This window comes from Vanessa tameamea, chromosome 7 (genome assembly GCF_037043105.1).
Source record: "Vanessa tameamea isolate UH-Manoa-2023 chromosome 7, ilVanTame1 primary haplotype, whole genome shotgun sequence".
NCBI lineage: Eukaryota > Metazoa > Arthropoda > Insecta > Lepidoptera > Nymphalidae > Vanessa > Vanessa tameamea.
The window spans coordinates 2,901,283-2,927,172 of record NC_087315.1 but is presented as its reverse complement, the minus strand read 5'-3'; the positions used below and the strand labels follow the sequence as shown (position 1 = coordinate 2,927,172).

Genomic DNA, 25,890 nt, shown 5'->3' with positions numbered 1-25,890 from the left:
AGACATAACATCTTAGTTCTCAAGCTTGACGTCTTATTGACTATATAAGGAAAGAACCGCGTACTAAATACGTATATAAAAAAGCTTCAGCGTTTTCGGCGGCGAGATATAATAATTATAATTGTTTACATCATTAAAAATGAAACTTTTTTAAATTCAAATTGAACGTCAACAAAATAATCTACACAGGAAACGAGACAAGGCAATGTAACTGTCTTTTTCTCGTTATTTCGATATCAGATCTCCAAATGGATTTAATTTAATATTTCTCGTATATTAATTTTATATTTATTCTTTATATTTAAGCCGAAATAATTTTGTTAAATGCGAATGATATGTTAATTTCATTTTATATTTAAACGTTATATTTGCATTTATGATAAATCGTGTCATTAGCGTTTTATTTATCATATAAATTACTTAAATAATTCAATGACAAAGTATATTAATATGCATTTAAGATCGCTCATATATTTTTGTTATTATGACTGCATCATTGGTCTAGTGGATAAATTGCCAATTATTCGCAATCTTCGGACCTGCGCATTTATTCCGCAGATCCCGATTTATTGAGATTCAAATCTCAGGTCATGTTTGCAGACATACTTGCGTGTGCCTGAAATTGGTTAGGACGACATCATCAGTGCACAAGCGAGTGCTCACACACAGTGCACTCTGTACTGACCTCCTCCTCACTCACTCCTCGAGACCTGCAGTCTTATGTCTAGCTAGTATATCAACGAGGCTGCTTACAATATAATATGTCCTGCCAAGTTGGCAAGTCGCCTGTGGTAGTTGCTGTGACCGAAATTAGTCAATGTGCATCATCATTGAATTTCATATGTAAAAACGAGTGACCGTCCTAATTAATTTACCTCATTCACCTGTTACTATGTAAAATTAGACGGTATAATAAATATTTATGGAAGGTTTTAATCTAGACATGTGCACTGTGCCTTATCGCCAGTAAATACATAAAAGAACCCTCAAGACCTTCCATTCAAGTACAGGATAATCGTTAGCCCGCATCGTAAATCCGAGTAAGTAGGTGGCGGAATACATTACTGGATGTTATCATGCTCATATTTCATCTTCATAACACAAGATAAACATTTTTAATTCGAAATTTAAATGTCATAATAAATTATGTTTCGAGTCGACGATTCGACCCACGTGATACTTATCTGTGGCGCGGTCTTTGTTTTTGATGTACAAACTAAAATTAAATTACTCATGTGAAAATTTTATTATATCTTATCTGGTAATTAGAATTAATTCTATAATTTGCATGAAATTTACCTAAAAGATTTGTTTAATTAATTATATATGGTTTAAATACATTTAAAGTAATTCTAATATTTAAAATGTGGGTATATTTATTTATTCGTAATATATTTTATATATTTTTATTGCAGCTGTCTTCTGATTAAAATAACAATTATACAGTATTCATATATTAGGCGGACATACGGCGACAGGAGATCTTATACCTAAATCAAATGAATGAGAATTACCTTTAGTAAAAGTATAACATCTCATCTTATCGCCTACTTCTCAGATGATAGAAATCGAGCTGATCGATTCAACGGGGAAATGCTGCTCGCATTCATACAACCATTCCGCGTGGTCATGATTTGTACTTTTTTAAATCGTTGCTTGTAAATAATTAATATAAATAATTCTTATATAAATAAATATGTAATTGATTCTAATTAACATTTATTTGTAATATAAGTGTGTTGTTGTGTATTAAATTTGTATTAATATATATATATATATATATATATATATTATGGTATTGGTTGGTGGACGAGCATATGGGCCACCTGATGGTAAGTGGTAACCACCGCCCAGAGACAAGAGGCGCTGTAAGAAATATTAAACATTCCTTACATCACCTATGCTCCACCAAACTTGGGAACTAAGAAGTTATGTCCCTTGTGCCTGCGATTACACTGGCTCACTCACCCTTCTAACCGGTACACAACAATACAGAGTACTGTTATTTGGCGGTAGAATATCTGATGATTGGGTGGTACCTACCCTGACGGGCTTGCACAAAGCCCTACCAACAAGTAAAAATAAATACGTTAATAATAAAAATAAAATATAGTCGTCATGCGACTGACCTATAGAGAGATTGCATGACATAAAACTCGAAACTCACCGCACAGTATGAGCGTGTAATGACATAACGTGATATGCGACACCGACTGTAATAATTACGAAATTTATAGGATACACGTATCAAAATGGCGTATCAACGTCAGTCGCTTGTCAAAAAATCAGGAGTGAGATACGAAGTGAATTCTTATAGAATCGCATGATTGCACTCCGTACTGACATTGAGGAGAACGGGTGTCGCATGCACATTTAAAAAGTGACTACGATAATTTATTAAACCAAAAATTACATGTTTTGTAAACGGTACAAAGCGATTACAGCAACGTCTGTCCGTTATTTTTATACCTTTTGCAACAGGGGGTTCCAATTAAATAGCAAGATTTTCTACCAAAATCAGATAAGCGTACTCACTGGTCAAAATCATATTCAAACCAGTCTATAAATATAACGCATTTAGAACAAAATGCTTGCAATGCAAATTATGTGTATACGTACAAGAATTTATTGAACTGTAATAGAATTTGTATGGACAGCGTGAGACGTGTAATTATTATATTAATTTATTAATAGATAATTTTGTATTAATTCATACAAACTTATAGCGAAGACTTTTGCAAGTCTGTTTGGGTGGTCTGTGACCAAACACCAACTTTTCAGCCAATGGTATTACTTTGAATTACTATTTTCCGGCTTACCGTTACCATGATTATTATATTTAATTACTACGTTACTTTATTAAATAAATAAATAATTTATGAGCTATTAATTTTTTACAAAATGATAAGAATCAAAACCATACTGTTCTTTATTCAAGTACGCTCATAAAAATACTTTTGAATCGTCACTGAGCTGAATTAAAAAAAAGAGGTTCGGAAAGTAGACTCTATCGAGAAGAACCGGAGGAAGTAAGAAACTCAGTAGTCATTCCGACATTTTGATCACAATAATATTACATTAATTCAGCTTAAAATTAGTTCAAATTAATTATTACACTATATTTTACTTCAAAGGTGATATTTTAATTCAATCAAAATATGTACATTGAAGGTTAAAAAAGAAAATGTTTTAATAAAAATAATTTGTTGTCAGATTGATGTGACGTTACAAGGTAAATACTTTTATTTTATTTACATCTAGCTATCAAGCCTTGAAATACTGAAATAATTCATTAATCAAAAAATTTTTTAATATGTTTCGTACGTCAACTATTATACTCATACGATGGTGATACTAAGTCAAAAACCATCACGGTATTATAATCATCTTTTTTCTTTTTTTTTATATAGTAGAGGTGGCAAACGAGCAAGAGGCTCACCTAATGGAAAGTGACTACCACCGCCCATGGACATCTGCCAACACCGGGGGCTTGCAGGTGCGTTGCCGGCCTTTCAGGAATACTGTTCATACTGTTCATCTGTTTCAACTAAATTGGAGTACTGGGAGCAACAACAACGACAATATTACAACAAAAAATATATTACATTTCAAAATGATCTTGGCAAATGTTCTACTACTTACAGGTAGTCTCACCATGCACTATTACATTACACAATATGTATTAAAAATATAAATTAAACATAATCAATGTTCAGATATACAAAGCTGGGCTAAGACCTCCTCTCCCTTTTTAAAAAGGTTTTAAGCTTATTCCACAACGCTGCTCCAATGCGGGTTGGTGATACACTATATTTTATATTCCTTCATCACGGAGCACAGATGAATTATGAACACTAATAAAGCAAATGAAAATTTAGTGACACTTGCCAGGGTTTGAACCCACAATCATCGGTTAAGATGCACGGTTTCTAACCACTGGGTCGTCTCGAATCACATGTAACGAATATTTTTATACAATAAAAATGAGTGCTGTCTGTCAATAAAATTGTCGTTTCTACTTCCAATTTCGACCAGATATGATAAATTTCGTAGATATGTCAAATTGAAAAAAATATAAGAGAAGTGTAAAATATACAGTGTTTTAGCACATTACGAGTTGACAAATGGTTTGGGTCGATTCAAATATACCAATTGATTCTACAGATCTCGAGGTCCTAAGTTCAAACTCCGGTTTGGACCGACAGAAAGTTACTGGGTTTTGGGGACAGAAGTTGCCAGTGTAAACACTCCCGTGGCACACTAAACTCAATGCGGTCGTGTCTGATTTGCTGTACGATCGATGTCCGATGAGAATAAGGCAAAACGGTCTACATGTTAATTAAATACATAAAAATTGTCCAATGTTTCGCTGTCTGTTTATTATAACCATTTAATCGAACTATGAGTAATATAGTATGGTTTAAAAATATATCATACTCGTAATATCTTATGATATATTATATATAAAATTAAGTTATATAAACGTGTGCACAATAAATTATTTAATAAAAATACACTTAATTCTATAATTGCATTTGATTTATTATCTTGGACTTTTTATTATTACGTTGAAATTTTAAATTATTTTGAAACATGTATTTTTTGCAGCGTAACCTCGCCTTGTAATTGCACCAGCATTTTAATAAAGTGTCCGACTTAATGATTACTTCAATGACCATTAATATTTATAAACTAAATTATACCTATTTAATATAACAGCTCAGAATTTTTACAATAAAATAATTGAGGGATAAAAATCAAATATTTAAAAAAAAATATTTTTTTTTTTTAATATATAATTGTATGTTTTTCTCAGTGTGATTTATGAGATTCGTCAATTCGTAACTATTATAAAGATCCACTGTGCTCCTCGTGGCTGCATTACAAGATAAGCCAGATGATACCAAATAATGGTTTTATTTTATAAATAATAACATATTTATTTTTTATTTATTCATACAAGGAACAACCTTCGACATATTCACAAAATAAACAAGAAAAGACATTTACGAACGTCATTAATATGTACATACAGTATGGGCTAGAATCAAAAGTGTAGTAAATTGCGTAAAGGCTTTCGGATGAGCGTTATAATCCTGGATAGATCAGGCGGATAGAGTAATAAAACAACTCGAAATTCTGTGCATCGACGGTGCCACTGGGCCTGTATAGGCTATTCTGTAACAAGAAACTCGAATGACATCGCAGAACACGATTGTGAAATGTCAGAACGTGATATGTGACATTGAATATAATAATTATAAAATTTTAGGATACAGGTTTCAAAAAAGCGTATCACTATAAATCAGTTGACAACATTTCACGAATGAGATACGAAGTGAATTCTTACAGTATCGCATTGCAGTACTCGTTCTTCGTTTCGGTTTGTCCAGACAAAATGAAATAGAAAAAAGAGATTTTACTTGTTTTGCTTTTAGTAGATACTGTTATTATCAATGTAACTTGATGGACGAAAAATAATAAATATTGCTTTTTTTTTGCTTGTTCTTCAGCATAAGATTCAAACCGAGAGTGACGGATATAGGAATTAGGAATGTATAAGGTTATAAAATTATTCTAAAAGTAATCCATACCACAATAGATGCTATCTCTCATTTTCATTACACTATAAATCATAAGGACCTATTAAAAAATAATAACAACGTCAACCCATATCATAATAAATAACAACCAACTAAATTGAAAAGGTCATGATATCTTAGATAAAACCAAACATAATTTGAACACAAATTATGAAACCCGACCAATTTAAAAGGTACGTAAAACATAAAATCGTATAAAGAACTAAAGACCAACACTACGCGCCGTCGTAAAACTAGGTAACTGCCATTTACTAAAATTAATAACCCATATCAGGAATATAAAATCTAAATGAGCGGGAAATAAAGCGATAACTGCTAAATTACAACCGACCTGAGCTATAAAATCTACGACGGCCCTACGTACCTTCGTAAAGAAACTCGATATAAATATAGTTTTATATAAATTGAAATAAAAACCTCGGTATTACGAATCGGAATTTGAAATACATACATAACATTATATATTTCATTTACTGTATTATCTATGAATGTCGGGGTTCTTTAGTATCTTATCATAAAACTATATTAAAAAAAAGTTACGTCCAAAAATTTAATTTCCAAAACTTAAGATTCCGGAACCAGAACTAGTACGGAGCCATCTCAACTCCAATTGTGTGTGTCATATCCACCAAACGTCGATCAAACCAGCTCCACCACTGGATGATTGACGTCAGGCAGGTGGTCACGTGTAAAATATATCAAATACTTTCTGTGTAGCTTACACGCTGCACTTATTCCAAACAATTAAATAAAGGCAACACTGGTGATTAAATCTTAATTCCCGCAAAGCAAAGCTGACCCATATCAGTTTGCCTGAAATGTTTACGTTTCTATAATATTTGCTGTTTATTTATATTTACATAAGAGACAGAATGCTGGTAGGCGTATCAAAAGCTTCGTCAGAATAAACACTCTGTCACGATTTAATTGGCGGAGCACCTTGACCACGTTCTCGAACTATGTCGTTAAGTATCCTATTGAAATTATTTACGAAGATTTTTTGTTAAAATTATTAATGCCTCTGAAGAAAAATGTGTTAAATGTTGATAATTTTATCAAAGTATTTTGATATGCCATGAAACAAATCAGACATTGATCGCAGAACATTACCAAATTTATTTGAAGAAACTATTAAACCTGTTTTCATGGTTATGGCGAATTATTCTTTATAAATTTGGTAATAGTGCCTAGATTTACAAAAACAAACATTGCGTATATGTAAGTAAATTAATTCCATCATCATCAGCCTATGTTTGTCCACTGCTGAATCTGAGTCTCCCGATAGGACAATGGCCATCAGGGAGCACTTTACTCATATTTTCTAAATTGTAACAGTTTTTTTTTTCTTATTTAATTTTGGGACTTTTGTCCTAAACAGGCACGTCAGTCCCGTTGTTCCTTCTTCCTTTTGTTTAAATATCATTTAATATTAATAGCCATAAAATAGAATTCCAGGAGCGTCCTAGCAGATTCTGATAAAGGATCTGATAGAATACTCTGAACAAATCCAACATCGAACAAACATGCTTTTAAATTAGTTAAGTGTAACTCTCTCTGATTCTGAGTCTTGCCACATCCCATCAATAGGTGATATAGATCTTCAAAACTTCTAAATTGTAACAGTTAAAATAATAATTTGTTTAGTTTACATTTTTTATATAAATTACCATAGACATACAAAAAAAACAAATACCAACAAATATTTTTATTTCATTAATACTGAGAACATTTACATCAAAAGTAATCTAACCAAAACGTTGATCGTTAGCACTTGATACAGACCTTATTTGAATAATTTCATGTCAAAACATGCTAAGTGTTTCCTCCGTAAGCCGACATTTCAAACCCACAGTACCGTACCAATAAAATTTAATAAGCAAGTTAAGTAATGCTTAAAACCTAAACTGATAACATTATACGGACGGTGATTTGTATTGCGAACACACGTAAATACAGCGAAATTAGGATAATTAAGAGTTTATTAATTGCTTCCTATTAATTTGTTAATATATTTCATTAATATAGTATATTTGTTTGTTATCGAATTATATGTCAATGTGATTTTAATATATTATTTATACTTCAATCCATAGTCCAAAGATTTAATTAGGCTAACTATGAACACAGAATATGGACAAACACCTAATGATGTATGAGTCCCAATTAACCACACAAAACCTCAGTGGTTCAGAACTGTATAAAGTCCTGAACTTTTGGTTAATCTTGGTGTTCTATCCATACACAGTCTCCTATTTATACATTATATTCCTATTTTAAAATCAAGATTAGGATTTTTTTTTTATAACCACACTAATTTATGTGTGAAAACCGATGTTTATATTTCTTATAAAATCCAGTATATAATTACGCATTTGATTATAGGATATTTAATCAATATGTCACTAGACAGGCAAATATTTTCCAAAAAAATTAAAATACAAATTGCCCTTCGTAAATTACTCGCAAATGGCTACTAATAATCCAATCAGTTAGTCGTGTCCAATAAACGATTAATACGGACTTAATGTAACCGAAGGTGTGGTATGTCAACGATTTCACGACGAGCCACCGATCGTCTTTTAAGGTTTAACTGCTGTCACGATAGTTGTTGTTAGGGACTGAGTATCTGCCAATAGTTCGTGTTATTTTATTCATTATTTTTGTTTAGGCTCATATTTATTATTCTCATATCACTTAGAGGCAGCCGGCCTCGATTAAACAAATTCTAAAATTTGTCAGTAAAAGATATTGGGGATTTTTATCAAGCAACTTCCAGTAGCCGCTTAGAATTAAGAATACGTTAGTATTAAACTTTCGTATTTTTCGATCTGTCTGGCCTAGTTAGAATATCGTCCCATTAATGTATGGAGATATTTACCGCTTTAAATATAGTAAAAACACCTTATAATTGAGAAGTTTTATCTTGACAAACATGCTCGAACTGCCAATCTCTTATTGAATACAGACAAATGTTATAAAATAATGTTTATGATAAAAATATTATCCACTATAATTAGAATGGCACATACCAAGTTATTCTTGAAAAAAAACATATTTATTATCTGTTTCGACATTCTAGTACCCACTTTAATTCATTTGGTAATTCTGTTTTTGCCGCAATTATGGCATACCGTTACCCTTGGAATGACTTTAGTTCGTCTAATATGGATTTTTATGTCTTACATATCCGATAGATCTAGTCGAGTATGTGAAAGCAAAGGATATTATTTTAAGCGATATCGATTCTTATGTTGTACTAATAAGGAATACAATCGTTTGATGGAATAAATTTTGTTTCTTTCGATCGCGATAAGAATATACCAATAAAGATTCTTGGCAAGTCGCTTTGTAAATACGGAGAAATGCTGTATCTTGCACACTTTCTAATCGTTATCGATCGACTTTTAATAAGACGACTAATTTAATACGGATGACGGAGAAATGCTGCCCTGTGAACATTTAATTTTATAAGCCCCTACTTGTTTTAATTAAAGATCTATACATGTAGATAATATTATGGTCATGTCTATAAGTTTGTAGGTTTGTTTTGTTAATCAGCCGAAATTTGTATCGTTATATGACATTTTATATCGCAATTTTAGGCAAATTTAGATTTAACTCATGGAATTTAAATAACTACCTGTCAGTTAATAGGCATTTGTATGATGTTTCTTCGGTTTTTTATGATGATTTATCTTATAATTGTTTAAGCATGTTTAAATTTCATAACTTAAAAACTAAGACGGCGTTGATGATTTTAACATTCCATAAACGTGTCTGCTGGACAACAGAAGAAATATATTATCCTATTAAGGCTTTGATCTTATTACAAAACTCTGTTTCAACGTATGTGGCTTATAAACAAATGAAACCCTGAACATTCAGTTGTGTCTTCTTAAACATTTTGGTGTTCTATTCAACGTCATTTGTTTTATCGGAAATGATAATATAATTATATATTAAAAAATAAAAAATAACACTATATTCAGTAATTAATGTATCCATTATCGTGGCTTAAATAATAAGATAATTAAAAATTTAACGTTTTAATGCAAATATAACGTTCATTACAGTTTATATTTATGTAATTCAAAATGCAATAACATATTAAAATATGTAATAAGCAACGAACGATAAATAAATATATCTTGTTGATTACATAAAATATTACATTCATATCCATAACAAACATAACGATACAGCTGTATAAAGGCCATTAATATTGAATTAACATATTCCACTATACAGGCTGTTAAGCAACGCAATTTGCACACATTTTAGTTGCAAATAATATTTTATGGCGCTCCGCGTTTAATTGCGAATGAATTATGAAAATTTACCGGCGCCATTTCGATGTCACTGCTTTGTAATACGGTGCAAGTTGTAAGAGGTATTGTGAACGTATTCGAAATTTAAAATAAATATCTAACCGATCGTACCATAAAGTAATATTAGCCAAGATCTACTAGTAGTGCACAAAATAGCTGAGCTAGTAACAAATCGCGTCGCAAACGTTAACCTGAGGTTGGTTTATTTGTGTAATATTCTTTCTTTGATTGGAATAAAGTATAATTTAACTATAATCTATAGGTTATCTTAATATCAGTCGAGCTATTCTGTCAGAAGAAAATCGAAAGTCAACGCGGAACACGTTTGTGTTATATCTGCAAGGAATATGTGAAATAGTCTATTATAAATAAAATATTTATAGGCACCAACACTTTACGAGCGATATATTCGAAGAGCTTATAGAAAAACAAAAATAATTTCAGTATTCCTTTTTTTATTTGTGAATTTACAGAATTTAAGATTTTATCTATGAAATCTATTTCATAACAAACTAAATATAAGTTACATATAATCACTAGATTATAGAAAAAAGAGGAAATATGTTTTATTTTATAACACGCTACCTCTTATCTCTTAGTTACAACTCTTTATATGTATTTATAATAATATAACTCTTTCTGTTATTAACATAGAGCATAATTTCGAATGAAATTCGAATGTCTAACTAAATGTGTCAAAAGTGACAGTTGTTCCGTTCGTTTCAATCTGTCAAATTAAGGTCTTTATGGCTCGTTTATGCGTTAATTTCGCCTCGAATAATCCTATAGCAATATAACAGCAGCGTGTGATATAATTAGGAACTAATAATGTACAATTATTTTTATCTGTACATAAAATCAATTAATTGACTTGAACTGAAATCAATAGATAAAAAATATTTCACTTGCTTATATACACTTGCAGATAAAAAATAATCGATCCTAGTTATAATGGAACTCGTTTTTTTTAAATAGCAACTCGTTGGTCAATTAAAAGTTACAATCAACGCAAACCTTTACGCGGTGAGCCGATATTTATTGATTCAGCGGTAAAACGTGTCGAGAATGTCAATTGCCGGCCCCTACTATAAATAGATTTATTTGACATATTTATAGACCACGTTTCAATCGGCAATTAATAAGCCACTATATTTGTGTTGATAAATAATATAGCAATAATCATATATATAAAAAATACAAAGACCATTCGGGGCTTATAAAAATCTGTCAGTGACTAATTTGTTTTCCAAACAATAAAGTAACTTCAATCGCGATTTAAAACATACATTTTATCGTAACATCAAATCGTATTTGCATACAATGTCCCCTCTATCCGTTACTGATTCTACGTAAAGATCACTGTACTATAGAAAAACCTTTTAACACTGACTTCAATTGTACGTATTGTACATTGCGCGTTAAGCATACAAATAATTGTAGCTATGTTTATTTATAAAGGCAGTGTATTTTAAGCAAGTTATTGTTGTTTATAGTGGATATTTTCGTATTATTATATTATGGATGTAGCGTAATAAAGCAGGAAACAGACGTAAGGCGATTACATCTTGAAATAAATGAAGTGTCAGAAATATTCTTGGATATTATCAGATTCAATTAAGTTTATCCTTTGATTGAGCCATTGGATTTCTTATCTAAAGATTGTTTGCTTATCAAAACGGCTTAAATAAATAAATACGATTTTATCTTATTTCACTAGTTGCCAGGTTCTATGTAAGCTGTGTCTAGCTAGTTAAAATTTACTGCAAAGCCATTTTATTGCGTTCTTTCTAAAAAAGTATCTCAGTTAATGTATTTTACAACGATATGATATCGTTGATAGTAACAATTTAGATAAAAAAACATTTTTTGAGATTAAAATGGACAAATAGAACATTTGAAATACGTACAGACATAGATTATAAAAAAAGAGTATTTAATACATAATATTAATTCTGATAAAAGAGAATATTTAAAGTAAAAAAAAATTTGATCTTCTGTATAATGAAGTGAATTATAAAGATGGCCAGCGTCAAGGCAAATAGGTTAATGATAAATTTATTATGACAGTTATTATTTGTATATTTATAATAATGGAAATATTATGTTAATATAAGACATTGATTTGCGATTATTTCAAGTATTACGTCAATGAGATTGATACCTATCGTATGTGAAGCTGGACACACGACTTTTTCGACTGCAATTTAGACCAAGGATTTCCATGTCATTTGGGATAGAAGAATGAAAGAAGTATTCAACTATAGATCAAATTCACCACAAACTGTCTTACCTGGTGAGAGAGTTTTTGTAACAACAACTGATCATATCCCGTCAATAACAATATTTAATATTTTTGAAGGTTTGACCCCTACATCCTGAGTGGGACAGTGTCTACCGACACGATGGATCTAAAATCCTTGTTCCCTAGGTTGATGATGCTTTGATTTATATAAATAATTGTTAATATGTCTTACAGTGCCACCGATGGACTAGTGGTGACTACTCGTCAGGTGGCCAATTTAGCCGTCCTGAACGAGATTAAGTGTAACGAAATAGTTCTAGGGTCGTATCATAATTTAATACGCAAGGCGAGGAAAGTCCATTTGGAAATATTATAATCGCTTTACCGACTTAAATGTTATACTCAGTCATTCACGAAACTCTTTAATTATAATTATCTTCAATATAAAAAATGACCTTGTCTTGTCTTACATATTTAATTAACGTATATAATAAATAACGCGGCGCTCTTATCCGACAATCATTGAGAAATAACCATTTTCCTATGAAATTAATAGCATCAATTACAATTTTTATTATTAAACGTATAGCGATGATAAATCGCATAACGTTAATTACTTAAACATTTTCATATATATATCAATTGCTACAATTATTTATGACGTCAACTCGCAGATTAGAATCTTCAGATTAGATTTATGAAAGGTGAATTTTTCCTTGAATTATAAGTATATAAATGATAGCCTTTAATTCATTTGATTGCCTTGTTGGTCTAGAGGATAGATTATTCGGTCTCGCTTAGCGAAGATGACGAAGGTGTCGCCTCAGTTCTATCTCAGCCCCGTAACCCGGGACTTAAAAGATAGAATGAGACCCTTAGGCCATGGACAGCCTCGTGCTGCTGTATTCACGAGGAGTGTGGGGCGAGATCACCTTCGCCCCCTGAAAGCTCCGCCGAGAAAAGATCGGAGCATACGGAAAAAAAGTACTGAGTCTTATGCTTAAGAAATTATACCATACTTTTTAAACAGCTTCTCTAGATTGGCTACATTAACTGAAATATGTTCGAAGAACGTCCTAATTTAATTTAATAATCGATAAAATTTTATATAATTGGTTATCATGTCAGTCATTTCCAATCGTTTTGATTAACGGATGTATGATACGAGATTTATATTAAACCAATCAAAATTATTGTTATGGATGGATAAACATTATAGTTATTGATTAGGTGAAAATAAAACCAAGGAAATAAATTATAACCGTTTCAACATACTTAAGAAAAATGCAAATACATGGATTATAATAACGAGAAACACCCTGTAGATATTTTGATGTATTTTTTAGAAATTGTTAAATTGTAAAACAAAATTCAAAGGAATCTGTCTTACTATTTAAAACTTGCCGCGAATCTGTGGTAGAAGTTAATATGAGTTAGTCCATTTTACGAATATCTGAAACCATTCTTACTCATGCCCCTTGATCTAACGATTTAAAAATTAATACTTTGTTTATCCAATATTATATTTTGTTTTATTCATAATAATTATTAATATCTTTGCTTAACATATTTGGGTATTTTTTGAATAATCTTTTGTCCTGAGATATCAGTTTACAGTATGATTAGATTTTTGAATACGTCATATTAGAATAAAATGGATCAGCCTTATGGTCACTATCTAGATTTATAATCTAGATAACACTTAGCATAATAGCAGTAACATCAGTGATCGAATACTCAGGGTGAAGTTGGGGATGGCGGAGATTTCACTGATGATGATTGTGGGGATGACAATGTAAAATTTGGGATTGGTTCATTAATTTTTACTGAATGTTTATGTAAATTGCCTAGTTCAGCTTCAAAAAGAACATCGTTGATAGCTTTTTTTGCATACAGACGTTGCAAAGGATCAAGTTTTTCCAATATATCAGCCCATTCCAAAACTATATGATTGGATATTTTCTTCGGTTGGCAAGATTCGTTGCATAGCTTCGGTAAGCTTGGACTTGGAACATCTATCAATTGTCCTCGACTAGTCCTCTTTTTTATTCTAGAAGATGTTGTTTCTGGAATAATTACTGATGAAAATGACGTTCCAACTTGGGAAATTTCATGCAATCGTTGGCTTTTTTCATCATCAGGATCGTCTTCATTCTGAAATTAATAACTCATTTAAAATTGCATAGATCAATAAAAAGGAAACACTGAAAATATAGATTTTTACAAAATCGGTTTGGTAAATTCTAAATATATGGAGAAAAACCATGCTCTATTCTCTTACAGCATCTCGTCGTTTTGTAAACCTTCAAAAAGTTTTTGAAGATTAGATGATATGGTATTTGAAATATCGGTACTTTTCCACTCAGTTAAGAATCAATCTTAAAGTATACATCACCTGATGGGCCGAAGATTGTCGTTGTTCCAATTTCCTTAAAAAGTTAAGATATGGAAAGTACCATATTTTTGGTCTATATACATCGCCTTCTTTAACTCCTGGTTGTTGCGATGCGATTATTTTCCTCAGCTCTCTTCGATAATTAGATCTTATACTATTAATTTTCTTTTTAACATCCTGAATAGTTGCGATCGGTTTAGTTTTCTTCAATATTGGCACCAACTTAGCCAAAGCCTTGTTCCTATCAAATAGAAACAGCTATCTACAGTACTGATAAAAATGACTATTGTATTAATGGCATTAATCATAACATGACAAAACATGTACCTGAAAGGATAATGTATCGATATGTACAAAAGATATAAGAAGGTCAAAATTTAATAATTTTCCATTTAAATCATGTTTCACACTTATTAAAATTGAATGTTAAGCTTTTTTCTCAAATAAAAGATAAATTCAACTACATACAACTGAATTTATACGTTCTGTGTAAAAATCAACGAATGCGAACTTCATGATGTTAATTAACTTAACTGCGTTACTGCTGCTTCAAAATATGGATTTATATTTTTTTAATTAAAAAATTAGCGTGATCTAACTATAAATTCAGGAATTGAAAGAATATACGATTTTTTTATTAGCAGCAGATGATCCGAGCAGGGCACGGATACTGACTGATGGTAAGACGTCACCTCTTCCCATACACAGCATTAAGAAAATTGTAAACAACTCCTTACATCATGAATCAGTCAATCGTGGATTCTAAATACAAGTATTATATCTGTATTTACCGATGCACACGTCCTTTAAAATGGGATGCAGTATTCCCGATTCAAAGTATTGATTTTTGGTGATAGTGTGTAGACACACCATGAGTTGATATTGTACAGTGTGTTTATTTACTTTCCTTTTGGAATATTTTGTATTTATTTTATAGTAACATACAATATTCATATGAATAATGTAATATGCATATGTCTGGCCTCAATAAAATCGATCCAATGTTTTCAGCGTGATGCATACAAAGATAATGTTCCCACGGTCAATTTTCTACAAATATACATATTTTATGTACAGGCACGGCCGAGTGTGTTTATGTAAATAAAGTTCATACCTTCTGTATTTATTTGTGTAGTGGGGGTTTTTCGTATCCCACAACACTGGAAGGGTTTCAAACGTCAATATAAAATCTTTTTCTGGCTCAAGCGAATTACAATCATCTTCTTGGTCTATTGTAATTAGTTCATCTTGCTCCAGTGGATTAATTTCCTCTTCTAGTTCCGGTGTATCATAATCTACTTCTTGTTTCAGCGAATAGGATATGAGTGGGGGTGGGGTGTTTACGCTCACGGGGCGGGATGCGAGGGACGTTACGCTTTCGTCCATCGCCTGCGCTCGCCGCGCGCTGACTGACGGATATTTGAACGAACGCCAGGGAGCCGCTTCACGCACACGAATGATTGATGGTGTATAATTGACATTACCCGCATCACTCACACAAGCTCTCAAACATTGATTGATGCTGCATGATAGTGATGTAGCAATTATTTTTATTTACTTCAATCGATTTCATTGACTCATCAATCTGTGTTTGATTTGGTGCGTATTTCACAATTTAAATGTTAAAAAATATTCAAAGTGGAATATAAAATATTATTTATATGTAATATTAAAATTGTAAAATTATTTAAGACAATTGAGTGAAGTATCACTCGCAAATTACTAAAATTTTATTTCCAAATGTGTTATATTACAAGCTTTTAAATACTATAATAAGAACATTAAAAACATTTTTAGTAGTCTTCCTTCAATTCCATGAATACTTAAAATATATAAACGCCAATAAATCGATTTAAAAAAACATAAAATAAACTAAGTGATATTAAAATCCATTTATAATGGTGGTCAAGGAAATAAATAACTACTGACATTTATATATAATAAAAAGTAATTACTTATCATTAATTATTAATCAGCGACTATTCTAATCAGTCGAATATTAATTTGTTGGAGTCTGTTCAATAAATGGAACAAAAACAAATATATCATGTCCTAAAGAATCATCAGAAACAAGAAATATAAAAACGAACTAAATTAAACGATTGAGATGTTAAGTTACGAGTAAGAAAATATTGAAGTTACACATTTTATCTACATTTGGTGACATGATTAATTAAATCATAATTTAATTGCATAATTTTGTATTCAGAACATACATTGTCGAAATAAATTAATTATTTAAGTCCAAATAAATCTATGTTCAAGGTTTTTTTCAAAGTTAATTGTGTCCGTTTCTATTTTAATTATACTAAATTAATGTATTTATCTTCATTTTGATATTATTTTGTTTAAGTTTAAGTAAGTATTGTTTGGTTTTGGACATAAGATCTAGATGTAAAGATACATATACATATCTCATGTACGGCGATAGAATACACCATCGTGAGAAATCACGTGATAAATACATACTATCATACTTATTACATACAAGTCGTATTAGAACAGTGTGGTGGAATAAGCTAAAAACTTTATTTTCAAGAGGAAAAGAGGTTTACTTTACTTTACCATTTGAAATTAATTGATAGAGTAAAAGAGGTTTACTTTACTTTACCATTTTAAATTAATTGATAGAGGAAAAGAGGTTTACTTTACTTTACCATTCGAAATTAATTGATAATTGTTTATTATTCATTACATGTATGTAAATTGTACACGTCAAATCTAACGTATTACAAAGAATATTTATTATTTGTTGTTTTATAATAGAATGTATAATTTAACAGTTTAAAATTACATCTTCGTGATTATGTGCCTTAAATCTAACTGTCGGTACACGTCGTTTCTAATAATAATAAAAATCAGACAATAACATGTAACATCCTGAAGACTTTGGAAGCATCGTTATAAAATCGTACAAAACATAGCAAAAACTTCAACTACATCGCATGCTTAGTCAATACGTAAATAATTTACAAACATCAATTAAAATTAGCTGTTCGTTACTATAAGTTAGTATTATGCCAATGATTAATTGATTTAAAAGTACTACATACACATAAAAATGTACTAAACGTGTTCCGCTTGTAATAATGTTGTAAGTTTATATTTTATCTATACCTACCAATTAATTATGGCCTTTTTGGAATGCTTCACTGAAAAATCTACTAAACCAACATACATAAAACTATATACCATAGGATGCACCGCGTTTGGGAAAAGGTACGTGAGCACAAAAATAAATTCATTGTTATTATTATAAATTGAATAATTATCTTAACTTTCTAGAAGGTACATAAGATAATGTCCCTTTTTACATGGATAATGGTAAGTGGTTATCTTAAATAAATACGTGGTACCACGGTAGAATACCTGTAATTGCATTGGCTCACTAACCTTTTAAATCGGAATAAAATACTAATCATTGATCTCTTCAATATAGAATAAATAATGGGTGGCACTTAATTTTTTTGTACATAAATAGTTACGAGTTTCGAAATTTTTGCAATAATATTATTATATATGTATTCAATTTATTGAATGCAGAAAAAGACACGGGCGCGTTTAGTGTACCACAATACACTCGCGTGCAACGAAAATCGTGTAAACATGTTTGACCGGCGATTAATGGGCCGGCATCGTTTCGCACGCAACTATAATTAATGAGTGATTTGTGTTAAATGGTGTATCAATAAAATTGGCCTGATGTTTAAATCACTCAACTCGTTTGACAGCCGAATAAAAAATTAACGATTTATTTGAATTTTATTTATTTAATGTCCGACCTCTGAGAGTCGATAAATAAGTATAATAAATTGAGAATATTTTAACTCTACTTAGTTAAGATAAAGATTTTTATGGTTTTCGTTTAAAATGTTTATTTTTAATCAGTTCAGGATGAGTTAAGCTGCTTATAATATTTTTAATAAAGTCAAATTAATTTCAATTTTTAATTATAGAAAAAAATTATAAAGTGCATATAATTATTGTATTTCAGCCTCTTATTATTAATTGAAGCGCTTTATAATCTTTACATGATCCAGCGCTTTTATGCTATAAAACATTCATAAAACAAAAGATGAATATAAAAAGGTATTAGAAAAAAAATAATGGCGATAAATTTAAAAAGCCGATAAGCGGTAATTCAATGACGTCCCATAAACCTCCCACGCCCGTAACGCGACACCATCATGCCCGCTATAAAACCATATTTAAGCCGATGCTTGTATCAACGATTTATCGATGTGTAAATCATTTTAATTGGTAACTGCGGACATTTTTTAGTGTACATAATTGGCAGCTCGGCCGTTTTTCACTTGCAACCGTCTGAATGGATTTTTCTGGAGAACGTACACATATAAAAGCCAATTTAAGAATTTATATTACCATTGCTAATAGTATTAAGCAAAAACAGTGCTAAGATACATAAATAATCAAATTACAGAAATGAGAAGCATAATTATTTCCAATTTTTTTCGATCAGATGATTCCCGACGTTCATGAAAGTCTAGCAAGTTTCATACATTATTTTGTTTTACTTGATGTTTTAAATACGTTTTACTGGAGCTTATGTAAGGAATTTTTGTTCCGTACGTTAAATTAATATGGTATAGTTTTTATTAACAAATTTTACTTTAAATGTGTACGTACATCGGACAATTTTTCGAAGCAAATGAAAAATTTATTCGACAAACGGTATTTACAATAACGCTGGCAAAGCTATCCGTTTTATTGTCGAACGTCATACGTCTGTATTTATGTCTGAATTGTATGGTTATATTTTTGATTTTGATGATATAGGTATACTATTTAAATATAATTTGCAATAACAAAAACTTCAAGAAAAAACATAATATAGAAGATCGTTTGAAATTAATATCTATAGGTAACATTATAATAAATAAATTTATTGTTTAAAGAAGGAAAAAAATAAAACATCTTTAACAACAAAAAAGCGCACCATCGATCACTCCAACTAAAAACAACTTATCATGCGTCCGACAAAAAACAGAATTCCATTACATGAGCGCATTAACAAACAAATGTTCACACTTAACCTTTCTTTCGTGTCCATGATATACATCGTTGGAATACGCCTCATTATTACTCGTGAGCAAACTTACCGACACGTACATTTCAACCCGTAACCGTACACCACAGAGTTCACAATACCCCGACTCAGGCCCGTCTATCGCTGTCGTGTCTTTAACACAGGGAGGTATCTCAGGTGTCGTGGAAAACTTAATTTATGTTAAACTCGTCCGCACCGCGATTATTCAAGTGGTCGGCGATGGTAGATAAGCAAGATTAATCGAGTGCGGCCCTGGATAAAAAATGCGGGGACAAGCGACTCGTGTGGTACTGTCCCCCGAAATAAAAGACTTGGGGCTTCCTCTTTGTGGATTTAGTGTGGCGTCAAAAATACTCGAATAAATTCGTGCGGTTAGAATTTAATCTACACAGTTTTATCTTTTAACGCGATTAATAATTTTATTTTAAATGTCGCGTGATTTATAAAGGAGATATATTTGGACGTGTAATCTGTTTACATGGCTGCTACGTAGCTATTTTTATTGTACGTTGACAACCTAAGTATGGAGTCTGTTAGTGTAGTGGATATCGCATATCCGTTTTAATCACGAGTTAATTTTCTTTTTGTAGAGCAGATAGATAGGACACGTATAATTAAGAACCGATTTAAAGTAACTATTCAATTTTAATTTTCCGTTTATTAAGCTTCTAATTATCATTATAATAATTACTTTACTCGCCTAACTTTTAACTTAAATTAATTGTATTTTTTTTTATTTTGCTTTGTTTAAATTATTGACTTAAATTATGTTAGCTTCTCCTTTGTTATCTTAGGTCAAAAGTTTGACATACATAACGCGCAATTTATTATAGCTGAATAATTAGTACAATTTTGTGATAATATTAGTTCTTTTGTTTTCTTAACATATTCTCTCTTCACAGGTTTTATTTTACTTTATATTACACAAAATCAAATTAAGGCTGCCTCTACAAACATATACTCTGTAACCACAAAGGCGCTGCAAAGTCGCGGAGGTCAGCAGAAAGCGCCCTTTGAACTGCTAATCTGAACCAACGTCAAGTTAAACGCTGCATAAATCTACGAAGTAGGAATATAGAAATGAGTAGAGTATTTATTTGATTTAAACTATTAATTACACCGTGTATATACACATATCTTATAGGTCGCAGGTCTAATAGGGAACTTAGGTTTCCAGATTCTAGATTCAAACCTCGATTCAGGCATAAATCATATTATAAATTCAATCAATCAATACTAAATTATTATTGGCAGATTTTCTTATCGAGCATACACCAAGAGATGTAATGACGTTTTCAGATTCGGAGGCTTGTTGTTAAAAGTTTTCCTTCAATTCTCGTGTTTATGCAATGATTCTTGCTGATTCCATCTAGAATATTTGTATCTATTTTTTTAATAAATAAAAGCATAACAGACATAAAAATTTTATAATTTTAATTTAGTTTATTATTTAATATTTAAAAAAATGCACACTTTTCAATAAAATCAGGAATGTTACATGTAGAAATGTTGCACGCAAATTCGACATTCATATTCTGCTCTCATCACGCCAACAGAAGTTTCTCATCGATAAAATATCCCACTCCAACTGAAAAGATATTATTAATGTTATTGTATTATTGCTGTATTCAAACAAGAGTTATTTTATAATTTTACACGTAAAGTGACTTCACGCCCACCTCTGTTCTGATTCATTCGTATTCCAAGATCGAGTGAGTTACGAGAACCGCCGACAGCGATGTTAACACGTTTCAAACATCCACCATTAACAATATTCTGATTAATATAATTATAACTTTATCGTTTTATAGGGACCGATTGTTCCTTTCATTTGCTTGACATTTTTTAAATATAATTATTAATTTTAAAACTTCTACATCTCTTTGATTACCAATTTAAAGGATTATTTTATGCCATCAACGTAGGCAGACTGGCAAATAGGCTACCTATGATCAGTGATCACTACTGCTCATAGATATGGTACTTTAGGTAATTTTAATAATTCCTTATATGATCGAACGCGTCACCACCCTTGAGAACTATGATGTTATTTCCCTTGTGCTTTTAATTACACAGCCTCACTTACTCTTGAAACCGTAACACAGCAATACTTAATATGTATTACTGTTTAGCGGTAGAATATGATGTGTGGGTTGTACCTAACGAGATAGGCTTGACAAACTCTACCACCAAGCAGTCACTGTTGGCAAAATTAAAGTTACATAAAAATATTTAAACACTTAATTGGTCACACTTGATGACGCATGATATTCGTGAAAACGATAAGTTAAAACTGTATTTAAATTACGTTAAAAAAAATTTCAAGAACGAGTGCATTTAAAACGATGATTACAGTTCAAACCCAAGAAAACCACTACTGTAATGCTATGCTAAATTTGTGTTTGTAATTCATCACGTGTTCGGCGGTGAAGGGCCTTGAGGAACCTACCCATATCGGCATGTATGTAAATTCAACAGTATGTGTATCCACCAACCTGCATTGGAGCAACGAGATGGACCTAAGTTAAGGAAGATTCAAGCCTTCTCCCCAAATTAAGATGAGCTCAGCAGTATAACGTTTACTTTTAATAAGTAGTCCCGTTCCTTTAACGTTTAGTGGAAGTAATTATATGAGTATTATAGATGTATCCAATCGGCGAAAATATCGATGAATATACACAAAACAAAATAAAATTTGTTTGATAACTTTCTTTTCTTAAGTTGGTAAAAAATATATTAAAATTCAAATAAAATGAATACATACGAATAGTACATATATATATTTAGATTAATGAAATAAATCAAACGGAATAAGCCTTTGAATTAAATATTATCATTATATAATAAAAATGTATATAATTATATAAATATACATAGATTATATATATCGTGCAACAATATAGAATTTCAGACATATAAGAGAAATAGCAATTACTTATATTTTACCATTCTTACAAATAGAAAATGTGTGTCGGCAAGTCATACACAATTGACACCTCATTACAACGTATGTTCAAGTGAAATTCTTTCAAAAGCCCATTATGATTATAGGAAAATCAAACATAGCATGACGTTGTTAATGTAGTCAAATTGAAACCACTATTGTTATATGAATAGATCAAACAGAACAGCACGAGAATTCCTGGGAGGTTAATAATTATAATTGATTTGGCAAATTTTCACAACAGCGTCATAGAATTTGTTTTGATAGAAGTGGCATCGACATACTGGTAGGTGGTTCTGTGTGTAAGATGCCCATTTGAAGTCAATCATCAAAATGCCTGTCTTTCTCATATAAATATAAATAAACCATAAATATCAGCTTGTAAATCGCCTACTTTCGTTTTAAGGAGAACCCTTGAAGCTTATATACAGAACGTTGATCTTCTCTTCCAGTTCGTTCGTTCGTTTTGTTCTTCCAGCATTGCGATTCTGTAAGATATCACAGTTTTTATCTCACTCGTCAAATATTTTGATACCTGTATCCTATAAATTTTATAAACATTATTCTCAAACAGCATTTCAAATTGTGACTTTTCACGCTAACTTTTTCTCTGTCAGTTTTATCAGATGGAATACTTCTACAGATCTACCATATTGTGTAATTCATATGACAAATACTAGACAACATATAATTCTTGTAAATATATTATAAAGTGAATGATTTTAACACTGACATCAAATTAAATTATCTATCTATCATACATATTTCTGTAGTCGACTAGGAAACATAAATGCTTGATGTGATTTCTACGTCATTAGCTGTTCATGGTGATATTAGACATCGGGTATATACGAAACAATTTGATCACGAAACACAAACGTAACAATTGAATGATTAATGTTTAAGTGGTCCTAATGAAATGAACATATGACGTGTTGATATTTCGAATTGGCATAAAATAAAATCTATTTTTCAGTATGTGACAGCTTGTTATGTTAACAATAAAATCAATGGAAAAATTTGCTAGTAACAAACAAATGTTTGACGAATTTCAATAATTAATGTTGCGTTATAACATGATATACATACGTATGTCTGAATGTACCTAATGTCATTTATCTCATATGAAAGTTTCGATGGGAGTGCCATTCACTAGAGTACGCAATTTCATTCTATGTCTATACAAGCTTTTGAGTAATCCGTTCGTCCTGAGTTTATTTCTGATCTATTGTGGATGTTCTCAAAAATCTCAAAAATACATTTATTAGTATTATTCCGAGTAAAACAATTGATATAACATACATAAACATAATCAGCCTGTAAATTTCCCACTGCTGGGCTAAGGCCTCCTCTCCCGTTGAGGAGAAGGTATGGAGCATATTCCACCACGCTGCTCCAATGCGGGTTGGTGGAATACACATGTGGCAGAATTTCGTTGAAATTAGACACATGCAGGTTTCCTCACGATGTTTTCCTTCACCGCCGAGCACGAGATGAATTATAAACACAAATTAAGCACATGAAAATTCAGTGGTGCCTGCCTGGGTTTGAACCCGAAATCATCGGTTAAGATGCACGCGTTCTAACCACTGGGCCATCTCGGTACAACACAATTGATATAGCTGATAGTATTAACCTTACCCAGTGGGAGGGTTTCGTACAGGTCCGTCTGGATGGGTACCACCTACTTATTATTTTACTCTTTTTCTAGAAGATACCTGGCCCAAATCATAATTAGTTAAATATTAGAATTAGTCGTCTGCTCTCCTCTAGTAAAGCAAGTAAGACAAATGTGATTGTCCATTCTCGTATCAATATATTTTTCAAATATAATAATTGTCTAAAGATATTAACCCATATTTATGTGTATGTTAAATTCGCCATTATCTCAAAGTATAGTACATCTATTTGTACTAGAAAAGTTGTGATCAGAATATAATTTAAATAATTATTGTTGTCAAACATTACCAATAGAATATTGATATATGGTATCCTAACATTAATCCTTGACATCAAAATTTATACCAAAAATATTTAGCGAAAAAATATTGAAATCATACGACCACGATAACAAACAAAATACACGCTATTTTCTTAAAGTACGCATGTCTATTTGTAATGTTATTATGACCTTCGTTTATTTGAAAATTTATTCTAGGTAATTGACATCGACATTTGTGGTTATTTTTATCTGTGTCTATTTTTGATTTTTCTACGAAAATATTTTCTATTATGCTACTGCTCCACCTGCGTTATAGCACGTGTAACTGTATTAATAATACTACAAGAAGACGTTGCCGACTTTTAAGACTTTTATATGCTTAAAGCCAATCAATGAAAATAGACAAAGAGAGTGTGGTTTGAGTTATATATAGATATATACATATACATATAACTCAAACCGCTCAAGAATATTTAATAAGCCGTAGATCGTTATATAGTTGGCGCTTTATTGACACATATAAATAATGAGTATATTAAATTACGCACTATTCCCTGTTAGCTACAGTCTACACGCAATTTACCAATGTAGCAGCTTCTACCCCCATTATGCGCAGTTAGCCCACTATGCAATGTACAAATTACTTGTGACATAGTAATATGTTAGCCGTAGGCTTAAAGTATAATTTTTAATACGATAATTATGGCTCAACTAGACACGCAACGCAGATGTAACAGTAGCACTAGAAGATCACGTTATATGTGACGTTAGCTTGTAAATTTATCCAGCAAACATTTTTTTTTATTGATTTTACTATAAATAGTCGTCGAGGCTTGCCTTGTAAATAGTGTCGATAATTTAATATCTATGTTATTTGATTAAATGTTTATACAATACACTGACATCAAATGTTGGAATTCTTATTTAACGGTGATTGATATTCTATTGGCTTAGTGGTAGTTTGTATAACTGTAGGTCACGAGATTTTAGCCCAGACGTTGGAAAGAAATTGTGCTCCCTCTATCCAGGTGTGTCGGATTGCCGTCAAATAAGTGATGATAAAGAAAGTGCACCTGTGCTGATACATTCCTACATTAGAGTTATACATACATCACATCGATGTTATTAAAAATAGGGTTTAACATTTAGAAATTTTCAGTACATGTTAGTAATTTACAGATATTATTACTTTGGGAGGGTAAAAGGTTTCCAGGTACCATTCAAAAAGTTTATTTCGTCCTCCTCGTAGAATATTTAGTCGCTTAAAAATAGAATATTAATCTTTTTTCAACGTGTGAAAGAATCCTAAACGTTTCTTGAGGTCCGTGAAGTATGAAAATAACTCTTTAACTCCGTCAAGTGTTCCTG

General features: G+C 31.2%; 1 protein-coding gene across 1 annotated transcript; it reads right to left on the bottom strand.

Annotated features, from left to right (window-relative positions):
• Nucleotides 1–13,604: 13,604 nt before the first annotated feature.
• LOC113400735 (uncharacterized) lies at nt 13,605–16,102 on the bottom strand. The gene is made up of 3 exons (XM_026640382.2): nt 15,683–16,102; nt 14,569–14,809; nt 13,605–14,327 (listed from the first exon to the last, which is right to left on the bottom strand). Exons 1-3 carry the CDS (start codon nt 15,952–15,954, stop codon nt 13,911–13,913), a joined length of 930 nt encoding a protein of 309 aa, XP_026496167.2. The 5' UTR covers nt 15,955–16,102; the 3' UTR covers nt 13,605–13,910.
• Between the last annotated feature and the right edge of the window lie 9,788 nt (nt 16,103–25,890).